This window comes from Pelophylax lessonae (genome assembly GCF_965119305.1).
Source record: "Pelophylax lessonae genome assembly, chromosome: 10".
NCBI classification, from domain to species: domain Eukaryota; kingdom Metazoa; phylum Chordata; class Amphibia; order Anura; family Ranidae; genus Pelophylax; species Pelophylax lessonae.
In genome coordinates, this window is record NC_138777.1 from 129,261,703 (window position 1) to 129,288,580 (window position 26,878).

Sequence of the window (26,878 nt, forward strand, 5' to 3'; positions counted from 1 at the left end):
GTGGCAATAAAAACCCACAATGTTGAATGTTTTCAGCTATAGGCTTTGAACATTGTGGTCCCGAGTCCCGACAGATCAGGAGGACAGACGACCTCTGTGTGATGTAACGGCAGAACTCGCTTTTTAAACTATTGCTAGATACTGTACATATATCCGCCATTTTATAGGGCGTATTTTGAAGTGCAACCTACAAGATGGCGACCGCAAGCAGCTTAGGGGCACGTACATGCGCTGAACGTAACCAATCAGAATTTCTACACGGCCCTTCCTACAGCACGTTAGCCGGCTGACGATGGACGAGACTTTGTTTTCATTGGCACATCCATTCACAAAGCCCACCTCCATTCATTCTCTGGGATCACATGGCAATATGTAACCCAATCGGCGGCATTTCTTCCAATCCAATGAGCGCTGTCTTTTTTTTTTTTTAATGGGCGGTGCACCGAAGTTTATATAAGGTATCCGCGTCGTATACTATCTCAGTCATCGCATAGCTGCTGGTTGTTTCTTCGTATTTTTGCTGGTGTGACTTAGAGGAGCAAGACGCGTAATGGGTAATAAGCTAATTTAAGACAAGACGCTGTAATGGGTTTTTTTTTATATTTGAAATGCTTCCGAACTAACAATGCCTCGTTTTAGACGTTTCCTTAAAGCGTTGAAAGCCAGGGAGGTCCAGTTGTCCATTTTTCAGTTAGGTGTCGGAAAACTTTCGGTTGCTTTTTGTTGTGTTGGACTGTTGTATGTAGTTGTGTAAATTCGATAAAATGTTCTTTGCAGGTCGGACCGCTGTACGAAGGCCATGGTCCTGTACTATCTAGATCGATCGCTCTTCCAATGCGCGCACGTTGTACCGCTTTTCAAATCCAATTGTCTGCAAAGCGGATACATCATCCCCCCCCCCCCCCCCCCCCAATGCCATGTCCCACCGGTGTACGAATGTCACTCTTCCTGACCATGCTGCACATCTACAAACCTTGTCTGTTTACTATCAGGCACACTGACCTATTTCTGCTGTGTGCTTCGGCCTAGTACCTTAGAAAGTAACTGCATCCAGAAATGGGCAAATGTAGTGCAGGTATGGCAGGAAGCAGACTTTGCATCTTTCAGTTTACCGCCTCCTTATGCTTGATTTTAGTGGACTGAAAGACAAATGTACGTGATTGGCTTCTATAGATTATATAGGAAGTCTTTATTGCCTTTTGGTTTTTAAAATATACTGTGGTTCTTATATACATATATAAAGCAGCCAGCACAACTGTCATAAAGATACATATAACAAGAAAGTGCAGTAAATCAGAAGATACAAATAGCAACAATGTATCAAATAGTGAAAACATTATTGTTGCAATGAAGTCTTTAAATAAAAACCGAGTGAAAACTCTCCATATAGAGTCCAAAACTGAAATGTGAAACCTCCAATATTGTGCAGGTGATGAAAATCGTCGATTATGATTTAGGGCTGCACTTGTATCATCTTTGATTTTTCTAAGTGCCGGGTCACACTTATGCGATGCGGGAAGGCTGCGAATCCGCAGCCTGTTCCCGCATTGCAAACGCACCCTTGGCAGTTCACACTGCCATATGCAATACGCTGGGGGTGTCAATGAAATGTTAACGACACCCCCAGTTTGATCGCATATCGCAGTGCGATCTTTACAGTTCGCACAGGATCGGATCGCACTAGTGTGAACCACTGTGCGATCCGATGCTGATGCGGCTGAAAAAAGGGGTCATGTGCGGGTGCAGTGCGAATTTCAGCCATATAAAGTGTATGGCTGAATTTGCACCGCACAGCCGATCACATGTAATGAAGGAGCAGTGCGCTCTGATATTACGTGCGATCGCCGCAGCCACAAGAGTGTGAACCGGCACTAAAGCTTTCTTTGTGATTTTCATTAAAAAAAAAAATGTCACCAGTTTTGCACAGAGCAGCCCTGAGCCTCTGCTTCTGGGCTCCCCCCGCTGGCACTTCAGCTTCCGCCTTTTCATGGAAAGCCGCTTTCTAGGGAGACACCTGGGCGCGATCATTCCTGAGCTGTCCTGCCCCTGTCTATTGACAGAATGGGTGGTCAGGGAGGAGGGAGACAGCAGTGAAAGCTGCTTCTCTCGTGCCACATTGCTGGATCGGCTAAAAACTCAGGTAAGCGGGAAATTTGCAGCCCAGAAAGCTTTTCACCTTATTGCATAGAATGCATTAAGCTGAAAGACCTTTCGTGCCGGTTCTCACTATTGCGATGACAGACATCTGCTCCTGATAAAAGAATGGCACTGCTCCTAAAAATCGCATGCAATGTCTGTGTGGTGCAAATTCAGCCATACAGTTTGTATGGTCAAATTCGCACCGCAATCGCAGTGAACGCGCACAGGACCTTTTTTTGGTCTGCATTAGAATCGGATCGCACAGTGGTTCACACTAGTGCGCTCCGATTCATGTGCGAACTGTCAGATCGCACTGAGATATGCGATCAGATCTGGGGGTGTCGTTAGCTTTGAATTGACACCCCCAGCGATTCGCATATGGCATTGTGAACTGCCTGTAGCGAATGCGATGCGGGAACACGCAGTAGATTCGCAGTGTTCCTGCATCGCAATAGTGTGGACCGGGACTGAGGCTTTAGAACCACTTTAAAGGCCCGTACACACGTACCGATCGTCGGCATACAAACGTCGGCGGACGAAAGATCTGCCGATTGTACGCGTGTTAGTATGGTGCCTCCGACAGATGTCTGCGCACAATCCGCGGACAAAAGTCTTTCGTGCAAACATGAAAATTTTTGTCTGCGGACACCAGAATGGACGATTGTTCGCCTGTCAGTACAGAATTCGGCCGACAGACCGCAGATTTGCAAGACTGGGCATGCTCAGAAAATTAAAAACACAGGGAAAGTTAACCATTACATGACATCACTTCTGCAGTCAGCTGAAGTCTGCAGACAAAATTCTTGTGCTGTCCTTGTGCTGTCTTTGCACTTTTCAACAGACACCGACATCCCGGGGAGAAAAGACGAACATTTGTATGACGACGATCTGCGTGTGTGTACGGGGCTTAAGTTTTCTCAAAAGCCAATGTACAGTGTGCACTTTCCAAAGGAGTGTAATCTTTTTGATATTCTAATTTTGAGATGCACCCGTGTATAGTGCAGCGCAACTGAACTATAACTTATCAACTATGTGATAAAATTCCTTAATCTCCAAACTAAATGTTAATATTGGTAAATCTCAAATTATAAAATGTATAAAACCAATACTTGGAAAAAAAAAAAAGTGCTCCTCCACCAACCGTGTTCTTCAATCGATTATTCAGTTTCCAATGTTGGATGCACCACCAATCCCCGGTAAAAACCTGAGAAACCACAGGCTTGTCACTGCTCCTGCGACTCCCCCTGGGATGGTCACCTCTCCTGTCTCCTGGAACTTGGCACTCTTTGATTATATACGATAAGTGAGCCACGTAATAAAAAAACAATTTATAGTGCTCTCCATTTCAACACTTTATTAAAAGCCCACTCATATAAAATACACTTACATGCAAACAATATAAAAAGTGCATATCATTCCCATCAGCTGGCTGTACATTCCACATCGGTGGTAGCAGCGTGACGCCACAGGCTCGGCTCTTCCCTCCTAGACACGTAGCGCCCTCTCATTGGGCTTCCTCAGTATGTAGGTGGCCGCTCTGTCCCAGCCCTTTAAATAGATAGATATCAGCTTCTATAGCAGCCATCTGCATTGTTGTGGCCACCGGAAGTTTGTTTTCTTCCACCCTCTTCCTTCAGAGGAAGATGCCAATTTAGCTCTCTGATCTCCTACAGGAATCAGTCCACCACTGCATCACCTCATACAATTGCGATGTGCACAATATTAATTATGTAAATTCATAGTAGGATCCTAATCATTTTATTAGGGCACAGATCACATAACCTTTAGAATTGACGCAACTTGTATATAATATATATGTACAATCCTACATAATCCAAATCTATATTACTGGCAATATAAAACCTATACCTCTCAGCACATGGATATAATAATCATGATTCTACATGCCTCTATAGATTATATACAATAGTCCCTGATTTTTTTTCTTATTTTAAACCAAAGTCCTAAAAGGTCTTAATGTTGACTTTGATTTAAATTGTTTCATTAGTAATAGTGGATGTAAACCCTATTCATGAAATCTGGCCTGGGCACATATCTGTAGTGTTTACCTATCTCTCTCCAAAACCTTACATCCCGTGTCTTTCTGCTGCTTCGTTCCTGTTTTCAGCATAACCTCTGACAAGTTCTCCGGCACAGGAGATAAAAGCAACTGAAAATTCGTCGGGAAGGGACTTGCAGATAAGCAGAGAGCTTGTCTATTCACAGCACAGCTCTGCAAGTTTCTTTGTTTCTCTGCCTATGTGGAGTGGGGGTGTATGCCTTTTCTCCAATATAAAGGTGCATCTCATAAAATGAGAATTATCATCAGATTTATTTTAGTAATTCAATTCAAAAAGTAGAACTCCTACATTTTTATATAGATGTTAGTGGTATATTTCAAGCATTTCTTTCTTTTAATTTTGGCTTTGAATTGCAGCTAGGGAAAACCCAAAATTCAGTATCTCAGAAAATTAGAATATTACATAGCAGTTAGAATTTTTTTTATACGGTATAAGTTGTGCTCAATACTTGTTCGGGGCTACTTTTGCATGAATTACTGCACCAATGCGGCGTGGCATGGAGACAATCAGCCTGTGGCACTGCTGAGTTGTTGTGGGAGCTCAGGTTGCTTTGATGGCGGCTTTCAGCTCATCTGCATTGTGGGGTCTGTTTTATCTTCCTCTTGACAATACCCCACAGATTCTCTAAGTGCCCGTTCACACATATATGCATTCGCAGAGATCGCATGTAATTCGGAGCGCACTGCTCCTAAAATTACATGCAATGTCTGTGCGGTGCAAATTCAGCCATACAGTTTGTATGGTTGAATTCGCACCGCAATCACACGTAACACACACAGGACCCTTTTGGTTCGCAGCAGAATTGGATCGCATGGTGGTTCACACTAGTGCGATCCGATTCTGTATGAACTCTCAGATCGCACTGCGATATGCGTTCTGAGCTGGGGGTGTCGTTAACTCTGAATTGACACCCCCAGCGTATCGCATATGGCAGTGTGAACTACCTGTGCTGTGGATGCAATGTGGGAACACGCTGTATATTCGCAGCGTTCCCGCATCGCATAAATGTAAGGCTGCAACTAACGATTGGTTGGTGTATAATGTAGTTACGATTCTTGAATAGCTATATGCAAAGGTAAATATAAATATTCAGCTATATAGTTGGATATTTAATCCACTCTGAGACAGATATATGAATTATTAGAGGTTTAAATGTGGTACATATCAGACTCATAGATCAATATTTTTAAAAGACCTAAAACACTGTTTTGCTAATTTTCAGACCCGATTGGTATATAATATTCATGATAGACTCCCTTATTAATAGGCAGGTAGCTCCCTGCGCCTGCTGTCACTTATGCTGGCCATTTCTAACCATTAAAGCGGTAGTAAACTCAAAGGAACCCCCCCCCCCCCCCCCCGCAAGACAAAGGCATAATGAGCTGCATCGCATACTAGCTCATTATGAAACACTTACCTTAGAACGAAGCCCCGACACGGACCCCCAGACACCGCTGTGGGAGCTGACATGATCCCTCGGCGTCTCTTCCGGGTTCGGCGCCTCCGGCGCGCGGGAGTAATTTTACGGCAATTCACGGCAAGGAACTCTGAAGGTCCGCCGGACCTTCAGAGTGCATGCGCCGCACGCGCCAGCGGCTGCATGCAAAGCAAATATCTCCTAAACCGTGTAGGTTTAGGAGATATTAATTTTACCTACAGGTAAGCCTTATAGGCTTACCTGTAGTTTAAAAGTAAAAAAAAAGCGGTATACTACCACTTTAATGGGGTCTATTTGGTGTTCGTTGTCAACCACAGTGACAGGAAAATTTGAAGGATCAGAATAGAAAACTTCTCGATCAAACAAATCTTCAAATAGTGTGTGGTTTTTGCTCAGAAGGTATAATCATTTTAAAATTTAATGTTAAAAGCAAGTGGAATTTTCAAACACTCGTCCTCTCAACGTATATACAAATTTTTGTATAAATATAGATGCAAAAACGTTTGTCCAAAAATCCAATACATGTATGGGCATCAGAAGACCTTTAGTAGCAGCAGCATGCTTTTTTATCACCGGTCATGATGCGGGTAAAAAAACAGCAGATATCGCTACTGTAATATAATTATAATTTCTACTGTGAAAGTATTATATGTTGTATCATGTGTATGTATAAAAAAAATAAATATGCCCAGAAGTCGGATATACAGGATATTTTACCTGGGAGTCAGATATGAAGCTAATCTGGAGGGGGGGATTAACATTTTTATATTAAAGTAGTACTAAAAGCGGAGACTTTTTTTCATGAATATGATTTTAAATATAATGCACAATATTGGTAAACTTTTACTTGTAATTGTAATGCCTTATATCACCTCTAGTCTATTGGCCTCCACCTTCTGTGGGTTCAGATGCTGATCTTCCCTGCACAGAGCCCTTAAAGTGATTGTAAACGTTGGATTTTTTCTTTTTAACAACAATCTTGTCATACTTACCCGCTCTGTGTAATGATTTTGCACAGAGCAGAACTGATTCTCCTCTTCTACGCCCCGCCCCCCTCCCCCCCCCAAGGCACTTCTGGCCCCTCCTACCTTCAAAGTGCCCCTGTAGGAAGGAGCAAAGTATAGTACTGTATAGTGTCCCTATAGCAAGGTAAAAAAAAAAACATTGCCTTTAGAATCACTTAGTTCCTTTTCTTGCTCAGGACTACATGTCCCATGATGCATTGCTCCTCACACATTAACAAGTTCTCTGCCATCTACATGTATGGATGGTGTACTGAGCTGTATGTGCATTGCACTGTATTTTCTGATATGTAAACAAATAATGCATGCTGTATGCAGGACAACTGATCGGCTGACCGATCGATTACGAAAATAGTTGACAACTATTTTCATCGATTAGTTGTCGATTAATCGAATAGTTTCAGCCCTACATAAATGTGAACTGGCACTTAAGGGTTTAGGTGAGTTTGCTGGCCAATCAAGCACCGTGATACAATGATCATTAAACCAGGTATTGGTACTTTTGGCAGTGTAGGCAGGTGCCAAGTCCTGCAGAAAAATGAAATCTGCATTTCCTTAAAGCTGATCAGCAGAAGGAAGCATGAAGTGCTGTAGAATTTCCTGTTAGAGGGCTGTGCTGACTTTGGACTTGATAAACAGTAGACCAGCTCCAGCAGATGGCATGGCTCCCCAAATCAGCACGGACTGTGGAAAATTTTGCATTTCATTTGGAAACAAGGTCCCAGGGTCTGGAAGAAGAGTGGAGAGGCACAGAATTCAGCTTGCGTGAGGTCTAGTGTGACGTTTTCACAGTCCATGTTTTGGGAAGCCATGTCATTTGCTGGTGTTAGTCCACTGTTTTGTCAATTCCAAAGTCAGTGCAGCCCTCTACCAGTACTCTGGACATGGTGAGCCTTGGTTCCTTAGACCAGTGTTTTTCAACTCCGGTCCTCAGGGCACACTAACAGGCCAGATTTTAAGTATTACCTTGGGGAGATGCAGACTAGAATACTGCAATCACTGAGCAGCAAATATCACCTGTGATGCATTTCAGTTTTCTTGCAAACCTGGCCTGTTAGTGTGCCCTGAGGACCGGAGTTGAAAAACACTGCCCTAGACGCTTGTTACAGAGAAACGCATGTTGAGGGGCCTCACACGTGATGTCATTCTGCATCCCAAGTGGCAGCTCGGAATGTGCTCGTGTATGGACATTTACAGTGTCTTGGAAAAGTATTTATACCCCTTGAAATTTTCCAGTTTGTCATGTTGCAACCACAAATGTTAATATTAGGGATGCACCGAAATGAAAATTCTGGGCCGAAACCGAAAATGCAGGATGCCCTTGGCCGAAAACCGAAAATGACTCTTTCCCCCAAATAATTTTAAAATAGATAGAAGAGGGGCATACACTAAAAACAGGCAGCGACGTACACCTGTCGCTGCCACCCTGTCACAGTATACTGTGACGGGTTGGCAAGAGGTTAATTTAATTACCAATGGTATTTGTATTATGCAGCATGAGGGGGTTAATGTATTGTCACTGCTGGTCACTGATGCATTAGTGACCAACCAGTGGCAGTTAATTAACCCCTTTGTGCTGCATTAGTGCAACCAGTATCAGTGTTAATTAACACTTGTTGCACTGATACTGGTTGCACTAATGCAGCACAAAGGGGTTAATTAACTGCCACTGGTCGGTCACTTATGCAGCAGTGACAATACATTAACCCCCTCATGCTGCATAATACTACTACCATTGGTAAGCTCGCCTCAGCCTCCCCCCCCCCCCCCGCCGCCTCAGCGTCCCTCTCGGCAGTACACCCCCCCCGCCTCAGCGTCCCTCCCCATCCCAAGGATGCAATCTCCTTACTCTGCTCCTCCGGTGTCCTTCCAGTTTCAAAAGACGCGCCTCTGGCCGGCGGCCCGCCTCCCTGTGATGTCACTACTACTACGATCTGTGCATGAATGAACTGACACACCGTGCGTGAAAATGGGATAGGCCCATTTTCAGCCAAAAATTTCGGTGCATCCCTAGTTAATATATTTTTTGGGGATTTTAAGTGATGGACCAGGTCCAGTACAAAGTGGCACATAGTTATAAGGTAGAAGGAAAATGAAAAAATTTTCAATTTTTTTTTTTTACAAATTTTTATAAAGTGTGACGTGCATTTGTTTTCAGCCCCCTTTACTCTTATACCCCTAACTACAGTCTAGTGGAACCAATTGCTTTCAGAAGTCACATAATAGGTAAACAGTCTACCTGTGTGTAATTTAATCTATAAATGCAGCTGTTCTGTGAAGCCCTCAGAGGTTTGTTAGAGAACCTTAGTAAACAAACCGCTTCATGAAGGCCACGGAACACACCAGACAGGTCCATGATAAAGTTGTGGAGAAGTTTAAAGCAGGGTTAGGTTAAAAAAAAAAAAATATCCCGAACTTTGAGCTCTCACGGAGCACTGTTCAATTCATCTGGCCTTAATGGAAGAGTGGCATGAAGAAAGCCATAAGTCCTGTTTGCAGTTTGCAAGAAGCCATGTAAGTAATACAGCAAACGTGGAAGAAGGTGCTCTGGTCAGTTGCGACCAAAATTGTACTTTTTGGCTTAGAAGAAAAACTTAATGGGTGTCGTAAAACTGCACATCACACAGAGGAGGAAACCCACTCAGGTGTATGTAGTCTGATGATCAGCAGTCGGGTGCATGTCAGATCTGTAACTCAGGCAGCAATATACACATAAACGATGAAGGACTGCACTCCGACTTGAAACAATTGACGATTTATTAATCAATGGTTACAGACAAACTTAGGCTGGCCATACACTATACAATTTTCTTATTCAATTTCCTTTAGATTTACCTTAAGCTATGTAGTGCAAGGGCCTGCCTGACTGCATACAAATTGAAAGTGTTTAGGTTTGACCCTATATTACATGGTTTTGGTAAATCTAAAGGAAAGTTGAACAAGAAAATTGTATAGTGTATGGCCAGCCTTAGTCTCTAAGTTTCTGTCACCATTGATTAAATCGTCAACTGTTTCAAGTCTGAGTGCAGTCCTTCATCATTTATTTGTCTAAGTGCCGGTTCACACTAGTGCGGCTGCGGCGATCGCATTTAATATCGGAGCGCACTTCTCCTTCATTACATGCGATCGGCTGTGCGGTGCGAATTCAGCCATACAATTTGTATGGCTAAATTCGCACTGCACCCGCAGCAAAGTCGCACATGACCTTTTTTTTTAGCCGCATCAGGATCGAATCGCACAGTGGTTCACACTTGTGCGATCCATCCTGTGCGAACTGTAAAGATCGCACTGCGATATGCGATCAAACTGGGGGTGTCATTAACATTTCATTGACACCCCCAGTGTATCGCATATGGCAGTGTGAACTGCCAAGGGTGCGTTTGCGATGCGGGAAGAGGCTGTGAATTTGCAGCCTTCCCGCATCGCATAAGTGTGAACTGGCACTTACACTGCACATCACCCTGAACACCACTTCCCCACTATGAAACGTGGTGGCAGCATCATGTTGGGGGGGATGCTTTTCATCAGCAGGGACAGAGAAATTGGTCAGTTGATGGGGAAAATGGATGGAGCCAAATACAGGGCAATCTTAGACGAAAATCTGTGAGTCTGCAAAAGACTTGACTGGGGTTCACATTCCAGCAGGACAAGGAACCTAAACTTACAGCCAGAGTTACAATGGAATGTTTTTGTTAGGCATCTTACATTTATATGCTAGAATGGCCCAGTCAAAGTCCAGAACTAAATCCAATTGTGAAAATTGCTGTTCATGGCTCTGGTGTTCCTGTGTGATGAGTCTATGGATGCGGATCTCCTGGTGGCCAGGCTTTCGGCCATGGGCATGGTTTCAAGATGCATGGTTTGGTTGTAGAGCTGGTCGGCTGACCAAGCTTCTAAGAAAGCCCTAGCTGATCTCCCCTTTCTAGGAGACAGGTTGTTTGGCGACTCATTTGATGAGTTGATCAAGGGCCTGACTGGCGGAAAGAGTACTCTTCTTCCTCAATCCTCCAAGGGTGAGACAACCCCGTACTAAGCGGGGTCCCTCTTTTTCTGCTCATACTTTTTTTTCGTGCCTTGGGGGCGCAAGAAAAAGTTAAGCCATTCAGAAATTATGGGGGAACGAAGAAGCCTTGGGGCAAGCCCCAGGCCGGTGCTGCAGACCAGTCCTCTTCAGCATGAAGGGGCGCCCTCATCTGTCTCAGGGGTGGGGGGGACGTCTGCCCTTTCAGGAACCCTGGACTTCTTTCATTAGGACAGTGGTTCTCAACTCCGGTCCTCAGGACCCACTATTGACACTTTTCCACTGCAAGTATCGGCTCGGCTCTACTCGGCCCAGCTTGGCCTGGTTTGCTTTTCCACTAAAGTAGTACTAAAGTTAAGTGGGTGGGATAACAACGGGGTGGGTGGGATTCTCTGACACAATCAGTGGCTAGTAGTGACTGCATGCAAAGGATTGTGGGATATGGTACCTCTTGGAACCGCAATCGAGTAGGTACTGTTTTTGAGAGCCATACCGTTCGGTTCCATGCAGTGGGAAATCGCCGCCATACCGATCCGTTCCTACACCATACCATGCGGTACCAGCAGTGGAAAAGCACAAAAGCGAGCCGAACCGTTCGGTTCCATGCAGTGGAAAAGCGCCATAACAGGCCAGCTTTGCAAGATAACTGAAATACATCTATAATATAAGTAGTGCGCTCAACAAAAGTCCAGTACATAAACATGCACATATATGAAATATCCAAACATCTAAACGTAAATAATGTGATAAGTGATAAAACACACAAAAATAAATATTATCAAACTGCTATGTGAATAAAGAGATATACAAAAAATAAACACTCCCCCCCCCCCCCCAAAGGAATGCGTAAATGTGACAAAGCACGAATATAAAGTCTTTAACCACTACCAGGCCTATTTTTGACACTTGGTGTTTACAAGCTAAAACCAGTTTCTCTATCGCTCATTGACAGACGTAGTCTTCTTGATTCTCAAGAGCTGGGTTATGTTGTCTCCGCAGGAGTAGGACTAGGCAGAATGACAAAACGTTCTGGCTCCACCCTAGGGGGCAGTCCCTGAGGGTATATCCTCCCCCTCTCTGCTACAGGGAATCAGTTTTTTTCTGTCTAGTCAGGAGTAAGGACCTAAGTTCCTTGCTGGGATCTTTTGGTCCTGGCAAGACTTTTTTTCTTTAAGAAAAAGACATGTTTTTAGGTAGTTTTCTCCAGTGTTTTTTTCCTGTGAGATCTTCAAGCAAAAATGCCGGACTGGGCGACACTTGTGGTCACCCCAGCCGGCCTACGAGCGCGTGCAGACCAGGCATTGCGCTTGGTCGGCCGCGACATATTCAAGTAAGTATGCGGGGCCGGGCGACGGGCTGGATGTGAGATCCAGTGGTCACCCCGGTTTCTGCCTAAAAACGCGTGCAGACCAGTGCGCTGAGTCGGCCGCGACGGAGTCCCAGTAAAGGGACTGACTTTGCGAGTTAAAAGCTCGCTTGGACGCCAGGACCAGAGAGTCGAGGCGTCCACAAACCCCCACCTCGGTGGAGAGGGTATTATGAAGAGAGGGTGCCTGTCGGTTCGGTATGGTGAGTAAAACGTTCCCTTTTTTTCCTCATTTATGAGGCAGTATATATTATGGGCCCCTCCATATATGGTCAGTATATATCTGACACTTACAAGTCCCCCTTGTAATACAGCATGTGTTTGTGGGAAGTGGACTTGGTTCAAGAGCTAACACTCTACCCAGCAGACTGTAACATTACAGCAAACATAGGAGGTATAATCCTACCTTATGTGCAGTGTATCTCTGTAGATCCATATGTCACCTCTCAGCAGAGTGCAGGTGGATGTGCTGGGAAGACGATATCGGCGGTCCGCCGCCATTTTGCCGTAGACCGAATGCATGTATGTCCTCAGGTCACGCCGGCCGCCATGTTTTTGGAGTCTTATGTCTCTTCTATGGGGGCGGCCATGTTTTGTGAGCCCAGCTTCCTCGTGGAGGGCTGGGAACGCCCGAAGGCGTACACAGGGGGCGGAGCCACGCCTTCTGCCCGGGAAAAAGCAAACAGCTCCTTCCAGTCTGTGTAAGACAGACGCTGGCTGCAGTTTTTTGGAAACTGCACTGCATCGGTTGGTGAGCCTTGGGGGTCCCTCTCTCTCTCTCTGGGATCGAGAAGCAGGTACTCTGAGGGGCGCTATTGCGCTAGGGGGAGACGCACAAAAAAAAAAAAAGTTTTTTTGTTTATTGCTGGCAAAAAGTGTCCTGTATTAACATGGACCCTGCCACTCATGTATCTCCTCCGGATCCCCTCGAGGGGTCTGCGGGATCCTCCAGCACCCCATTGACAATTGAATCTTTGTCAGCCATTATGGAAACTTTTGTGTCCCGGGTGGAAGTGGCTTGTCAGGGACAGGGCGCAAGAAAGCGACCCCCGCCTAACCCCTTATTATCTGAAACCTCGGATTCAGACTCTGAGCCTATTTCTGCAGTTGCAGGTACTTCATCTGGTATTGGTGTCTCGGGTCCTGTCTCTTCAGACAGTGAGGAGGATGTTTCGGCATCTGCCATAGCCCGAGAGGAAGCGTTGGTAAACGCACTCATTGTATCTGTTCAAGAGACTTTAAGGTTACAGGGTATTCCATCAGAAATAGCTGAAACTGAGATCCCTTTTGGGACTAAAAAGCGCATCAAAGTGGCAAAGGTTTTTCCATTGCCCAAATGTTTTGGCAATCCAATCGATGAAGAATGGCGTCTGCCAAAACGCACTTTTAATATTTCCAAACGCATTGACAGGCGTTATCCGTTTGAGGAAACCCTTATTAAGAAATGGACAGAACCACCTGTGGTGGATTCACCAATTGCTAGATTGAATAAAGCCACGGTTATTCCTTTAGAAGACGCTCCGTCTTTTAAAGATCCAGTGGATCGCAAGATAGAAGCTATGTCTCGCACCATGTTTTCCTTGATTGGATCAGCTTTCAGGCCAATAATTGCTATTGGTCTGGTTTCGCAGGCTGTAACTGAATGGACCAAGTGGTTACGCCGGGACTTAGAAGAAGTCCCTCAGGCGGTATCAGATTTGTTGGAACAAATGATACAGGGGTTACAGTTTGTATGTGATGCGGCGTTAGACGCCACTCCATTAATGGCGCGAGCATCAGTCTCAGCAGTGGTTCTCAGGCGTACACTGTGGCTAAAAGGTTGGATAGCCGACCAAGGTTCCAAAAAAGCATTGGCTAATATCCCCTTTTCAGGAGAACGTCTATTTGGAGCCAACTTAGATGAGATCATTAAGGATCTCACCGGTGGAAAAAGCACCTTTTTACCGCAAAATTTTAAAGGTAGAGGAACTCGTCAAAGACGAGGGCCTTCTTTTTCTGCTCACAAGAGGTTTTTTCGTCCAGCGGGTGAAAAAACTAAGTCCTCCAAGGTTCCTACAGGAGGCGTCAGGGGTCGTTGGTCGGGCAAGCAAAAGCCCGCCCCCTCCAGACCTGAAGATAAACCATCCAAAGCCTGAAGGTGCGCCCCCACCCATAACTGGGGTGGGGGGACGTCTTCGCCGGTTCCCGGATCCATGGCTTTCCAGAATCCCGGACAAATGGGTTTGCGAAGTCATAAAGTCAGGGTACAAGATCGAGTTTCGATCTCTCCCACCGGCGCGATTCTTCCCTTCCAATATCCGACTATCTCCGGATCGTCTAGAAGATCTGCGGAGAGCAGTCACAGATCTACTACAACAAGGAGTGGTAGTCCACGTTCCTTGGACAGAACGGTTTCAAGGGTTTTATTCAAACCTGCTTACAATACCCAGGAAAGAGGGCAAAGTGCGTCCAATTCTGGACTTAAGAGCACTCAATTCTTTCGTCAACATAAGAAGATTCAGAATGGAGTCCATTCGCACGGTAGCAGCCTTCCTGCATCCAGGGGATGTCCTAGCGTCCATAGACATCAAGGACGCCTATCTTCACATTCCCATTTTCGCAGGACATCAGCGTTTTCTACGCTTTTCCGTAGAGGAGAACCACTATCAGTTTGTGGCGTTACCTTTCGGTCTCGCCACGGCTCCGCGGGTCTTCACAAAAGTGTTGGCCCCAATGTTGGCACTTCTGCGCCAAAGAGGTATATCGATTCTAGGTTACCTAGACGATCTTCTGCTTCATGCAGAGTCTCCTCAGACCTTGCTACAAAACATAGAAATTACTATGATTTCTTTACAGGAATTCGGGTGGCTGGTGAACCAGCAAAAGTCTTTTCTGGTTCCCACCCAGAGGCTTGAATATCTGGGTCTAATTCTAGACACAGTCAGGACAAGAGTGTTTCTTCCGGTAGGGAAACTTCGAAAGATTCAATCAGCAGTCCAGTTGTTACTGTCCAACAACTGGTCTTCCCTTCGGACTTGCATGAGGGTTCTGGGGTTGATGGTGGCTTCCTTCGAAGCAGTCCCATTTGCCCAGTCCCATACCCGAATTCTTCAGCAAGAGATTCTCCTCAGATGGAATCGGAATCCGGAATCCCTGGACAATCAGATACGATTGAGCAAACAGACCAGAGAGTCTCTGGTTTGGTGGCTTCGGTCTCCAATGCTCAGCCAGGGAAAGTCATTTCTGCCAATATATTGGACGATAGTGACCACGGATGCCAGTCTATCCGGATGGGGAGGAATTCTCGGTCAATTATCTGCCCAGGGACTTTGGTCCCCGGAAGAATCCAGATTACCGATAAATGTATTGGAACTGAGAGCGATCAGACTTTGTCTGATTCACTGGACCGAGCAGCTCCAGGGCAGCCCGGTTCGGATCCAGTCGGACAATGCCACGGCCGTGGCTTATGTCAATCACCAGGGGGGCACCAAGAGTGTCCGAGCGGCCAAGGAAGTGGCTTGCATTCTTCGCTGGGCGGAACGATTTGTTCCAGCAATCTCTGCGGTGTTCATTCCGGGGGTGGAGAATTGGCAGGCAGATTATCTCAGCCGTCAGACCCTGGATCAGGGGGAATGGTCCCTCCATCCAGACGTTTTCCACCAGTTGTGCCTACGGTGGGGCACCCCGGATGTGGATCTGTTGGCATCACGATTCAACAGGAAAGTTCAGAGATTCGTGGCTCGCTCCCGCGATCCTCTAGCAGAAACCGCAGACGCACTGATCGCCCCGTGGGGGCAATACCAGCTAATATATGCCTTCCCTCCTCTCGCGTTACTGCCAAGACTTCTTCGCAGGGTAGAGGAGGAAGGAATCCCAGTAATCCTGGTAGCTCCGGACTGGCCTCGTCGAGCTTGGTACGCCGACATGGTCAGACTGGTGGCGGACGTCCCGTGGAGACTTCCTCTCAGGGAGGATCTACTGTCTCAGGGACCGATCTTCCATCCTGCTTTACGATCGCTGGCTTTAACGGCCTGGCTATTGAGACCCAGGTGCTGAAGGACAAAGGTTTGTCAGCTTCAGTTATTCCTACTCTAGTTGAAGCAAGGAAAGCGACTTCCAGAAAGATTTATCATCGCACATGGAAGTCCTACATTGCATGGTGTGAACCTTTGGGGTTCCGTCCTCGGTCTTATTCGATTAGTCGAATATTGGCTTTTCTGCAACAAGGGGTTGAGCAGAAACTGGCCTTGAGTACTATCAAGGGTCAGGTCTCAGCATTAGCCATCTTCTTTCAGAAGCCTTTGGCTACTCATTCCTTGGTGCGGAATTTCATCCAGGGGGTGCGACATCTGGCTCCGCCAGTGCACGCGCCGTTACCCCCCTGGGATCTTAATTTAGTGTTGTCGGTTCTTCAGAAACCTCCCTTTGAAGATATTAGGGAGATTCCTCTACCCACGTTGTCCCAGAAGGTGGCCTTCTTGGTGGCTATTACTTCTGCACGCAGGGTGTCAGAACTGGCCGCATTATCTTGTCGTTCACCATATCTGGTGGTTCATAGAGATAAGGTGGTTCTTCGTCCGAATCCATCCTTCCTACCAAAAGTAGTTTCAGAATTTCATCTGAATGAAGAAATTGTATTACCTTCCCTGTGTCCTAAGCCCAGTCATCCTCGGGAATTTGCTTTGCACTCCTTGGATGTGGTCCGGGCGATCAGGGTATACTTGAAAACGACAGACTCGTTTCGCAAGACGGATTCACTTTTTGTGATCCCAGATGGACCCAAAAAGGGGTTGCCTGCATCTGCCACGACCATTTCCAGATGGATCAGACAGACGGTAGTGCAGGCTTATTCTATTAAGGGTCGGGAGCCCCCGTTCCCTGTTAAGGCGCACTCCACTCGGGCACTTAGTGCGTCATGGGCCTTTCGCCATCAGGCGTCAGTGGTCCAGGTGTGCAAGGCGGCTACCTGGTCGTCGGTGCATACCTTCTCAAAACATTATAAAGTTGATGTAATGGCATCGTCTGATGCCTCATTTGGCCGCAAGGTTTTGCAGGCCGCAATTTGAGGAGACCAGTGGTCTACCTCGAGGGTTTTTTTCCGTTGGAAATTTTTTTCTTTAGTCTCATTCTTTGTTTATAATGAGCCTTTAAAACTTCTAGTTTGGCACCGGTTGGGCCTACTAGATTGGATTTGATTTTGTCAATCCCACCCCTCATTTGTGGCACTGCTTCTGGATGTCCCAGCTCTTGAGAATCAAGAAGACTACGTCTGTCAATGAGCGATAGAGAAAAATGGATTTTTGTAAGAACTTACCGTAAAATCCTTTTCTCTTAAGCTCATTGACAGACGTAGTACCCGCCCCTCTATCATTGAGTTGGGTTGGGTTAATTTCTCTGTACTGCTTTAAACAGAACTGATTCCCTGTAGCAGAGAGAGGGAGGATATACCCTCAGGGACTGCCCCCTAGGGTGGAGCCAGAACGTTTTGTCATTCTGCCTAGTCCTACTCCTGCGGAGACAACATAACCCAGCTCTTGAGAATCAAGAAGACTACGTCTGTCAATGAGCTTAAGAGAAAAGGATTTTACGGTAAGTTCTTACAAAAATCCATTTTTTCTCTTGTGTCCTCTGTCAGTCGCCGCCCACTCATACAGTCTTCACCAATGGGTATTGACCTCTTATCCATAGTAGCAAGCTAGGCATAAGACTTGTTAGAAACAAAGCAATTTACATAGACACACCTGTAGCGGGCTGTCCCTCTGGTCCCATACCCCCCTGCTATTAGCATTCCCAACTCAGTTTGTCTTCTGCCTAGTTAGGAGTAAGATAGGCTATCCCTGTGCTGGGGCTACGGTCCCAGCCTTTCTTCTGTTTTATTACTTTTATTTTATGCAAAAGTGTTTTCTTTGCACTACTAGCTTTTTATTTGTTCCTGCGCTTAGTTAGTTGGAATGTTCGGAAGACTACAGCGTTTGCGGAGCTGGGAATCGGACTGGTTGTCCTGGTGTCCCAGGACAGAGAACCTTATGGAATCCCAGCCCACCATCGAGCGTTTAGCAGGCTATGTGTACGCCCTGGCCTCGATCTGTCCCTGTCCTCAGGGACAAAAGCCACCTCGCTAGGACGCCTCAACCGCGGTTCCGTGCGTTGCTAGAGTCCTGTTTGGCTGACGACACCCCCGCCACCTGGTGTGGGAGGCTTCCCGTCGCAGAGAGGTGCCCACGCCATCATTGAACGGTGAGTACATTCTGTGTGGGGCCTCTGTCTGGGGATACAGTCTGCTGTGTCTGTCTCCCAACATGTCTGTGTGTCTGGGGCTCGCATTCCTCCTGGTCCTTGCGGGGGCACTACCGCGTCCAGGACGCTCTGTGGGTGGTTGTGGGGGTCCCTAAACCCTGTGGCACTGTTACTGTGTTTTTTACTGGGGTACAGGTATGTGTGGGCGGCCCACATCGGTGAAAAACAGTGGGGCCGCCATTTTGGGTATGGGCGGCTGCTCTAGCTTCACTATGGGCACTTCAGCAGCCATTTCCTATTGTAGTGTATCGCGCCCTTCGGGCGCCTTCTTGTGTGTGGCGGTTTGATTTATACATGTGTTCGGCGGCCATTTTCCCGGAGCCTCCCATTGATTTTTATGGGCAGCCATTTTTCCTTGGCCAGAGTTCTGTTTAGCCTCTAGCGGTGTGACATCACTTCCTTTCCTCGTGCAGAGCGATCGTCAGCAAGCGTGGTAACACTCCTGGGGGTCTTTTATTGCTGTTTTTTGGGGGATATCTCCTGGCTATCAGTTTTTTATTCCTACCTGTGGGGTATTTCAGTATTGTCCCTATTATGGTACATTGTGGTGGGATCGCCGCTATTGCGATTTAAAGGGCCAGCACCATAAAAGCTTTTATGGAGTCTCAGGACAGCAAATTCCCCCCCCCCCCTTTGGATGATTCAAGTACATCTGAATCCTCTGCGATTACTGCTGCACTTGCGACTTTAGCGTCCAAGGTGGATCTTTTGATGCCTGAACGGGATTCTAGAAAGAGGCCTAGGCTTTCTCTCTCCTCTGATTCATATCTGGTATGTTTGCCATAGACAATGTGCCGCCTGAGGGGTCTCAGTCCTCTCACTCGGATGGGGAGGCGGAGGATGAGGAGGGGGATTCTTCCCTCCCGGGACGGCCAGAGAACGCGCTATGTCTGCGCTTATTATCGCTGTTAAGGATACACTACATTTAGAGGATGAGCCCAACCCGCCGGGTAAGCGGTCTTCCTTTGGGACCCGTAGAACCCAGAAGGCGGCACAAGTGTTTCCTTGTCCCGCTGAGTTTCACGAAACGGTGAACGAAGAATTGCGCAATTTGAAGCGCCCTTTTGTGGTGCCAAAACGGTTTAAACTCCGTTATCCCTTTGCTTCTCCTACGGATTCGCGCTAGGCTGTGGCCCCTAAGGTGGATCACACGGTGTCCAGATTGAACAAGGCCACTCTTATGCCCACGGAGGATTCTCTGGTGTTCAGGAACCCTACGGATAGGTGGATGGAATCTCTTGCTCGCCACTCCTATATGGTGTCTCGCAGCACAAGCATCAGTCTTTGGTCATTTCCCCATTCTTCTAGCATGCCTAGAAACATTTCTCTAATGTACTCCCTAGTGTGGGATCCTTGCATCACTTTTGTATTCAAAACCAAATGCCTTCTTGACCATCCGCTGTCAAGTGGCATGTAAGACTCATTAGTGATTGTTTGTCCTGACCAGCAGTCAGTCTTGAATGAAGAGTGAGTTGCCAGCATTCTCTGGTTTCAGCGTAGCCTTTACTTTCTCAATTACCTTTTTGGTGAATCTTTTGCAGCATTTCAGTTTGATAAAATGTGTCACTCATCAGTGTGTACCTTGGCTCAAGTATGGATTCCAACCGCTTAAATCCAGAGCCAGACACTATTGTAAATGGCTGGTTATCAGTGACCATTATCTCTAAAGTCATGCATTTGGGATCTTCCATCAGATTTTAGCCACCTGTTTGTTTTCTGAAACATATCTGTTATTGTTGCCTTTTGATTTTGTTTTTTCTGTCCTGCATTCTACAATTCAAAATGATGAACTCTTAGATGGGCCCAAAGATTAGACATATTTTTGATCCCATGCTTACATTGTTTTTGCAAGTGTTGCACAGTGCTGCTGATTTTCCTGGAGATGGAGAAGAGAAATAGTCCCAGACCACACTTTTTTTAAATTTTTCTATCTCCATCCATCTCCATTGAAAATACGCTAATATAGGCTTAAACAAAATGGCTGGTACCTTGTGGCGGTGGCTGGATGTTAGGCCTGTGGATGTGTGGGACTGGGGGGCTGGCTGGCACCGAGCACCAGTGGGTGATGGGTGGCCGCAGCGGCTGTGTTACATGAGCACTCTCTGTGACTGGTCTTTGATAGAACTAGGAGATCACTCACTGTCCCTACCGACTGCAGAGCAGACTCCAGTGTGGCCGCAGTGGGTAACACACTGTAACGAGACTGAGGGAGGCGGCCTAAGAAGGCCGCAGAAGCTGGCGTGTGCGCAACATACGCAATGTCACGGCAGTATCGGTAAATACAAAGGCCGATTCCGATATATCGGGGAAAGTGCATATTAGCCCTCGATATATCAGTGTTGCCAATAATCGGTCGATCTCTAGTGTATTGTAAAAATAAGTCGCGCTATGATATGATCAATGGAGATGTAAAGTCCATACAGTCCAAACATAAAGTAAAGATGTAATCCGGAACCAGGAACCCCAAAGGGTATAAGCTTACCAGATTGAGGTAAGGTAAAGGCGGTTTCTTTGGATAAACTTGTCACCTTGATAGTAGATCCAGGTCCACGTGAACAATTAGCTCAATGGTCACAGGATCATGGAAGTAAAGGTAAAAGCGCAATAGCGTAAAACCTTACAAACTAATTTGATTAAACACCCCAGTGTTCGTGAAAAATGAATTCTATTGTGTAAAAGAATAAACCTCCACCAATAAAATTGATCACTGATGACAGTGAATAAAAAAACATGCAAAATAATGATGGGTACCCCTTACCAGAGGTGATAGAGGTATAAACCAAATTTATAAACGTGTTATAGCTGAAGTTGCCTCTTACCGGACAACTTTAAAAGGAAGGCAAAAAGTGTGAGATTTGCGTGTTGAACCACCACCTTCTATGGCTAGATTCGCCTCTTACCATATGGAGTAAGGATTAAAGCAAAACGTGCAGATCATAATTCAGTGTGAACCCGGAGCCAATAATAAGATAAACCAATAGGGGTCGCCTCTTACCAAATACAAGTAATGTTGAGCCTGTATGGTGATCAAGCATCCAAGGACCCGACTCTCAAACTGGGGTGCTGATTTCCTCAAATGGCGGAGGTATTGTCAGTGTTCACCCACGTAAAGAAAAGAGAGGCTCCCATAGCGTAAAACCATTAAAAATTTATTCTCAAATAAAATCAAAAAAACTTACAGCAAGACCAGGAATGAGGAGCAATGTTTGTCAGCCGCCGGCCGGACGGCTTCGCTCGCCTGCACTCTCCGGTCGCAATCCGATGACGTCAGTACGCCGTGACCCGACGACGTTTCGTCACAGATGACGTTTTCAAAGGTCGATCTCTAGTACCGAGGCGGGTGAAAAGGTCCCTTTGGTGGTGGAGAAAAGCAGCAAACTTTTCTCAGGGTCTGGCGTGGCTCGTGCCGGTTACCAAGACCATCACAAAGGATGCAAGTGGCACAGGTTGGGGTGTGCACCTAGGCTGGAGCGGACGGAAAGAGGTCCTCGCATTGGATCGAGGTAAAAGCAATTGCACTGCGCTCAGCGCTTTCTAGAAGGAGCTCCGAGGACATGTGTGGGTCCGCTCAGATAACTCCCCAGCGGTTGCCTATGTCAACAGGCAAAGTGGGGGATGAGGAGCAGGTCACTGTGGGTCCTGGCAGAAGAAATTCTCGGTGCTGTGATGCATTTAAAGGGTAAAGTTTAAATCGGATGGTTAACTCCTCAGCAACCTTACAGGCTTGCCTATAGGTAAAACTTAAAGATGAAGTTTACTTCCTCTTAAAGCCTCTAGGCGTACGATGGCAAGATGGCTTCATTTGGCTATTGGTACGGCTTTTGTGGTAAGGGATGACTGTTCCAGAGGGCCTTAGGGCTCACTTCACAATGGCTATGGCGGCATCACAGGCTGAGAGGGCTGGTGCGAAGCCAGAGAAATTTGTTGGGCTGCAACATGGTCCAGCGTTTCTACCTTCGGAAGGGTTTTTGATCTCTATGATCCTGTGTATAGTCGGGTTTGCCGTCGTCCCTGGTTAGAGTTTTGTAAGTTGTTGGTACCTCAGGCCAATAAAAAGTGGGACTTTAAAGGCAGGTAAAGGTAATAACGAAAAAGTACAGGCAAAGTAAATGATAAATAATAAGGTGGTATTTAATACTTAAAACACATGTACAGTTGAGTACATTGAGTGATAGGGTTATAGACCCTTGTGATAGTGTGTAGTAGATAGAAGGTTCGTGACACGTGGTTAATGGTGACTTAAAGGGTATATCTCTCATTCCATGCTGTTAAAGCTTGGGTTTCCAGATCAGAGATGTCTCCTATGTTCCTACGCGTTTCGGCCCCTATGGAGCCTTTTTCAAGGTTAACAGTCACCATTTATATTTATCTCTTTAAATCTTTGTATGCTGGGGTGGCTCCCTTTCTAGCACAGCGAGAACCTATGCGATTTCATATACAGCAGTGTACAAGGTTTTGGGGTGGGTCATGTAGATCTCCCCCAATGGCTATTTTGGGTTCGGTATATAACAGACCGGTCCCTTTCATAAATGTTCTTCGCCTTTAAATTGTACTGATCTTAGGTCTTGATTTCAGGCGATTTCTCATGCAGTGATTATGGGGTTCCCTCGGGGTGTTTTCCGCCAGATCGCAGTTTTGATCAGGGTCACCGCTCTCCGTCCTCTTCCTCTCTTCCCTTGCTGTTAGTACCGGTGGACAACCCCAGTCCGATATGGGCAGCAAGACCTTAGCCATTTGAGAAGCCAGGTGTGAGTCCTGGGAGGAGTGTGGTTGGGAGGCTCGGTTTCCAAGCGCAGGAGAAAGGCGTTTCACCTTATTGTTTTTTGGAGTGAACACACACCATCCCTACCGTGTATCGTGGTGTTAGCATCATGTGGGGATGCTTTTCTTCAGCAGGGACAGGGAAGCTGGTCAGTTGATGGGAAGATGGATGGAGCCAAATACAGGGAAATCTTGGAAGAAAACCTTAGTCTGCAAAAGACTTGAGACTGGGGCAGAGGTTCACTCTCCAGCAGGACAACCACCCTAAACATACAGCCAGAGCTACAATGGAATCTCAATTACATTTATTAGATCAAAGCATATTCATGTGTTTAGAATGGCCCAAAGTCCAGACCTAAATCCAATTGAGAATCTGTGGCAAGACTTGTAAAGTGCTTTTTAGATGCTCCCCATCCAATCTGACCCGAGCTTGAGCTATTTTGCAAAGAATGGGCAAAAATTTCACTCTTGATGTGCAAAGCTGGTAGGACATACCCAAAATGACTTGCAGCTGTAATCCATCAAAAGGTGGTTCTACAAAGTGTTGACTCAGGGAGGCTGAATACAAATCGATGCCACACTTTTCAGGTAATTGTAAAACATTTTGAAAACCATTTATCATTTTCCTTCCACTTCACAATTTTGCACCACTTTGTGTTGGTCGATCACATAAACTCCTACCTACCATGCATTGCAGTGTGCTGCAACACAGGTGCCTTGATGGTTCCTTTGTGTTACATAATGAATGGCAAACCCAGCGAACTAATACAGAAAAAACGTGATCACACATATTGCATACCTTGCTGTGATGTGATAACTCCTGAGCTTGCAGCAGAAATGTAATTTTAAATTTCTAAGTACAAACTCCTCCTGCTGGTAAATTGGGGAGGAAGGGGAGAATGCTGACAAGGTGTCAGGAGTATGTTTGTCAAGGTGCCTTTTTTAATAAGAGGTAGTTTTCTCCCAAATATTCAAGTTGACATGGTCTCTTTAAAGCGTAACTCCACTGTTGAGAAAAAAACATTCCCCTCTGGGTGATCTATGTACATTTCAAGGATTAGTACAACCTTTGTTGCAGATTCCTACCTTTTTGTTCAGAAGAAATTATTGTTCCTCTGTGCTGAGTGGGTCCAATGGGAGGGGTTTCATAATTATCTATCAGCTGTGGCAGCTGCGGGGCTTTAATAAGGGAAGCTGCTGAGCCTGCATCCCTTTAGACGTGTTCCTATTGGGAGTAACCAAAAATTACATCTTTGTTTCAGGGGATGCCAAAAATCTGACTTGCATCTTAGGCAGACTTCTGGGAAAATTGGTGAGCCGATCACACAAGCAGGACATTTTTTTTCTGGGGTGTGATCAGTACACATTCTGTGTTCAGAACAGTTCCAGGTAGCCATATTGCAATGCATTTTCAGAAAATTACAACAGCTGCAGATTGAAAAGGAAAGGTAATTTTTAATAACATTCAATTGTATACGCTATATTTTTTTCTTTATTTGCAATTTTTTTCCCAACAAAAGTGGAGTTACCTTTTAAACCTAATTTCTGTGAAAATGAAACATTTGTTAGGTTTTCATTTCTTTGACCTCATTGTAAAGGTTTTTCTGTCCTTCTCATGATACCGGAACAAAATAAACCCCAAAACTTGCTATACCAAAATACTACTATAAGAATGCTCATATGCCTTTCTTGTATAAATGTAAATAACTTTTCTCTCTTCATTGACTGACGCAGCTCTCCAGGGTTCTGAACAATCGGGTTATTTTGCCCCCTACAGGAGTAAAACACTAGGCAGAAAAAAGAACTTGGCTATGCATATGGGCAGTCCTAGGTGGTATACTCTAACCCAACCCCCCCCCCGCCTTACTATAGGTCTTCATTTTTTTTTTTTTCTGCCTAGTCAGGAGTAAGGACCTAGTTCCTTGCTGGGATCTCTGGTCCTGGCAATTTTCTTTTTTTAAATAGCTTTTTTTTTTTTCTGCAGGATCTACAATCAACTAACAGAGACTGGGCGACAGGGTGGATAATATAGATCCAGTGGTCACCCCAGTCTGGCCAGCGAGTGTGCGCAGACCACAGCTCCGCTCTAGGTTGGCTGAGACATGGCCCCCACTGGTTTGGGGCTGGTCTGCCAGTTATACGCCTCGCGATGTCGCATACGATAGTGTCGGCCTGAGTCACAGCAATCCTCATGGCCTGCCTCCCCCCCCCCCCCCCATTTCGATGGCGAGGAGGTTCTGTCTGGAGCGGTGCCTGCCTGGTTCCTAGTACGGTGAGTTGCTGTCCCTCCTGGAGGGTTTTGGGGCGGACGCCCCAATCCATCTAGGGTAGAGTGGTGATTTGAGATGTGTATGGTAATGTACTGGTGGGGGAACAGGTTGGGGGTTGGCAGGACTAGATGACCCACAGGGACTGGGCTATCAGTTGGGGGGGTGGGGACACTACCTGCCATGGGGGCCCTGTCCCCGCCCCTTCCCTCAAACTGGCAGGCCTTGCTCCAGGGACCTCTCTCGGAGCCTCGGGAAACTGCTCCCCATTTTATTGTAGCCTGTTTTTCTTTAGCTGGCGGCCATGTTTGTGTAGTCCGGCGCTCATTTTTCAGTAGTCCGGCATGCTACAGAGCGGTGGTCATTACAGAGGAGTCTGTGTGCATTAAGATAAAAAGCCTTCCGTGTGCAACAGCCCCCCCCCCCCCAATACTTACCTGTGTCCCATCTCTTTCCAGCGATGTCCACGAGTCCCTCGACTGCCTGGGACTTCCTCCTGATTGGCTGAGACACAGCCGCGGCGCTAATGGCTCCTGCGGCTGTCAATCAGGAGACGGCGGGGCCGAACGGCAGCTCTGTGTCGGAATATACATAGGGAGCTGCAGCTCTGGTTCCCCTATAGCAAGCTGGGGGCACTCGATAGGAAGGAGGGGGTCAGGAGCAGCAATGAGGGACCCGAGAAGAGGAGGATCCAGGCTGTGCAAAACCAACTGCAGACTAGGTAAGTATACCAGGTTTGTTTAAAAAAGACTTTACAATCACTTTAGAAAGTGTGGGATGTGTAATTTTAATTGGTTAAGTTTAACAAAAAAGCATTTTATTTCTTAAATGGCCATATTCAGTGGTTAATATAAATAACCAACTATATGGTTAGGGAGCAAAATCTCTAATCCATTATGAGAATAACATACAGAAGAGATAGAGGTTTAATCGGGTGAATATCGGACTCGGATCATTTTTTTTGTTTTTTTTTTCTCAGACAGGACTGTAATGAGTTCTATATGACAGACTACCTTGTCATAGGCAGGTGGCTTGATAAAAGCTACCTGCCCCTGCTGTCACTTATGCTGGCCATACAAAAACAAGGTCTTCGTTTAAAAAAAAAAATAACAAATTATTTTAAAACATTTGTTCAATTTTTCTTAATCCTTAGTGGGGTCAAATTGATGTTTGTTTTTTTTTTGTCCAGAGTGACAGGAAAATAAGAAGGCGCAGAATAGAAAGTGTCTTGGTCAAAGGACTTTTCAGACAGTGTATGTAGTTTTCGTCCAGAAATTACATTATTTTTAAAAACAAAATAAATACTGCGCTTATAGAGAGAGCTGCTAGAACCTGAAATAATATTACATATTCCAAATAACAATCAATACAAAGTGGTGCAGCGCTAATCACTGAAAAAATGCAAATATATGGCAGATATTGCAAGAAAAGTCCTTGTGCTATATACAAGTCCACCAGAAATAACAGATAACCGTAGTTCCCAGGAAAAAGTTATTCCACAAGGATA

General features: G+C 45.9%; 1 protein-coding gene across 1 annotated transcript in view; it reads left to right on the top strand.

Moving 5' to 3' along the window:
- The first annotated feature begins 500 nt into the window (after window positions 1-500).
- The window catches only part of SF1 (splicing factor 1), a 183,151-nt gene continuing 156,773 nt past the window's right edge, over window positions 501-26,878 (top strand). The window contains exon 1 of the mRNA XM_082269639.1: window positions 501-554. Coding sequence (XP_082125765.1) covers window positions 551-554 — 4 coding nt within the window. The 5' untranslated portion in view covers window positions 501-550. The remainder of the gene's footprint in view (window positions 555-26,878) is intronic.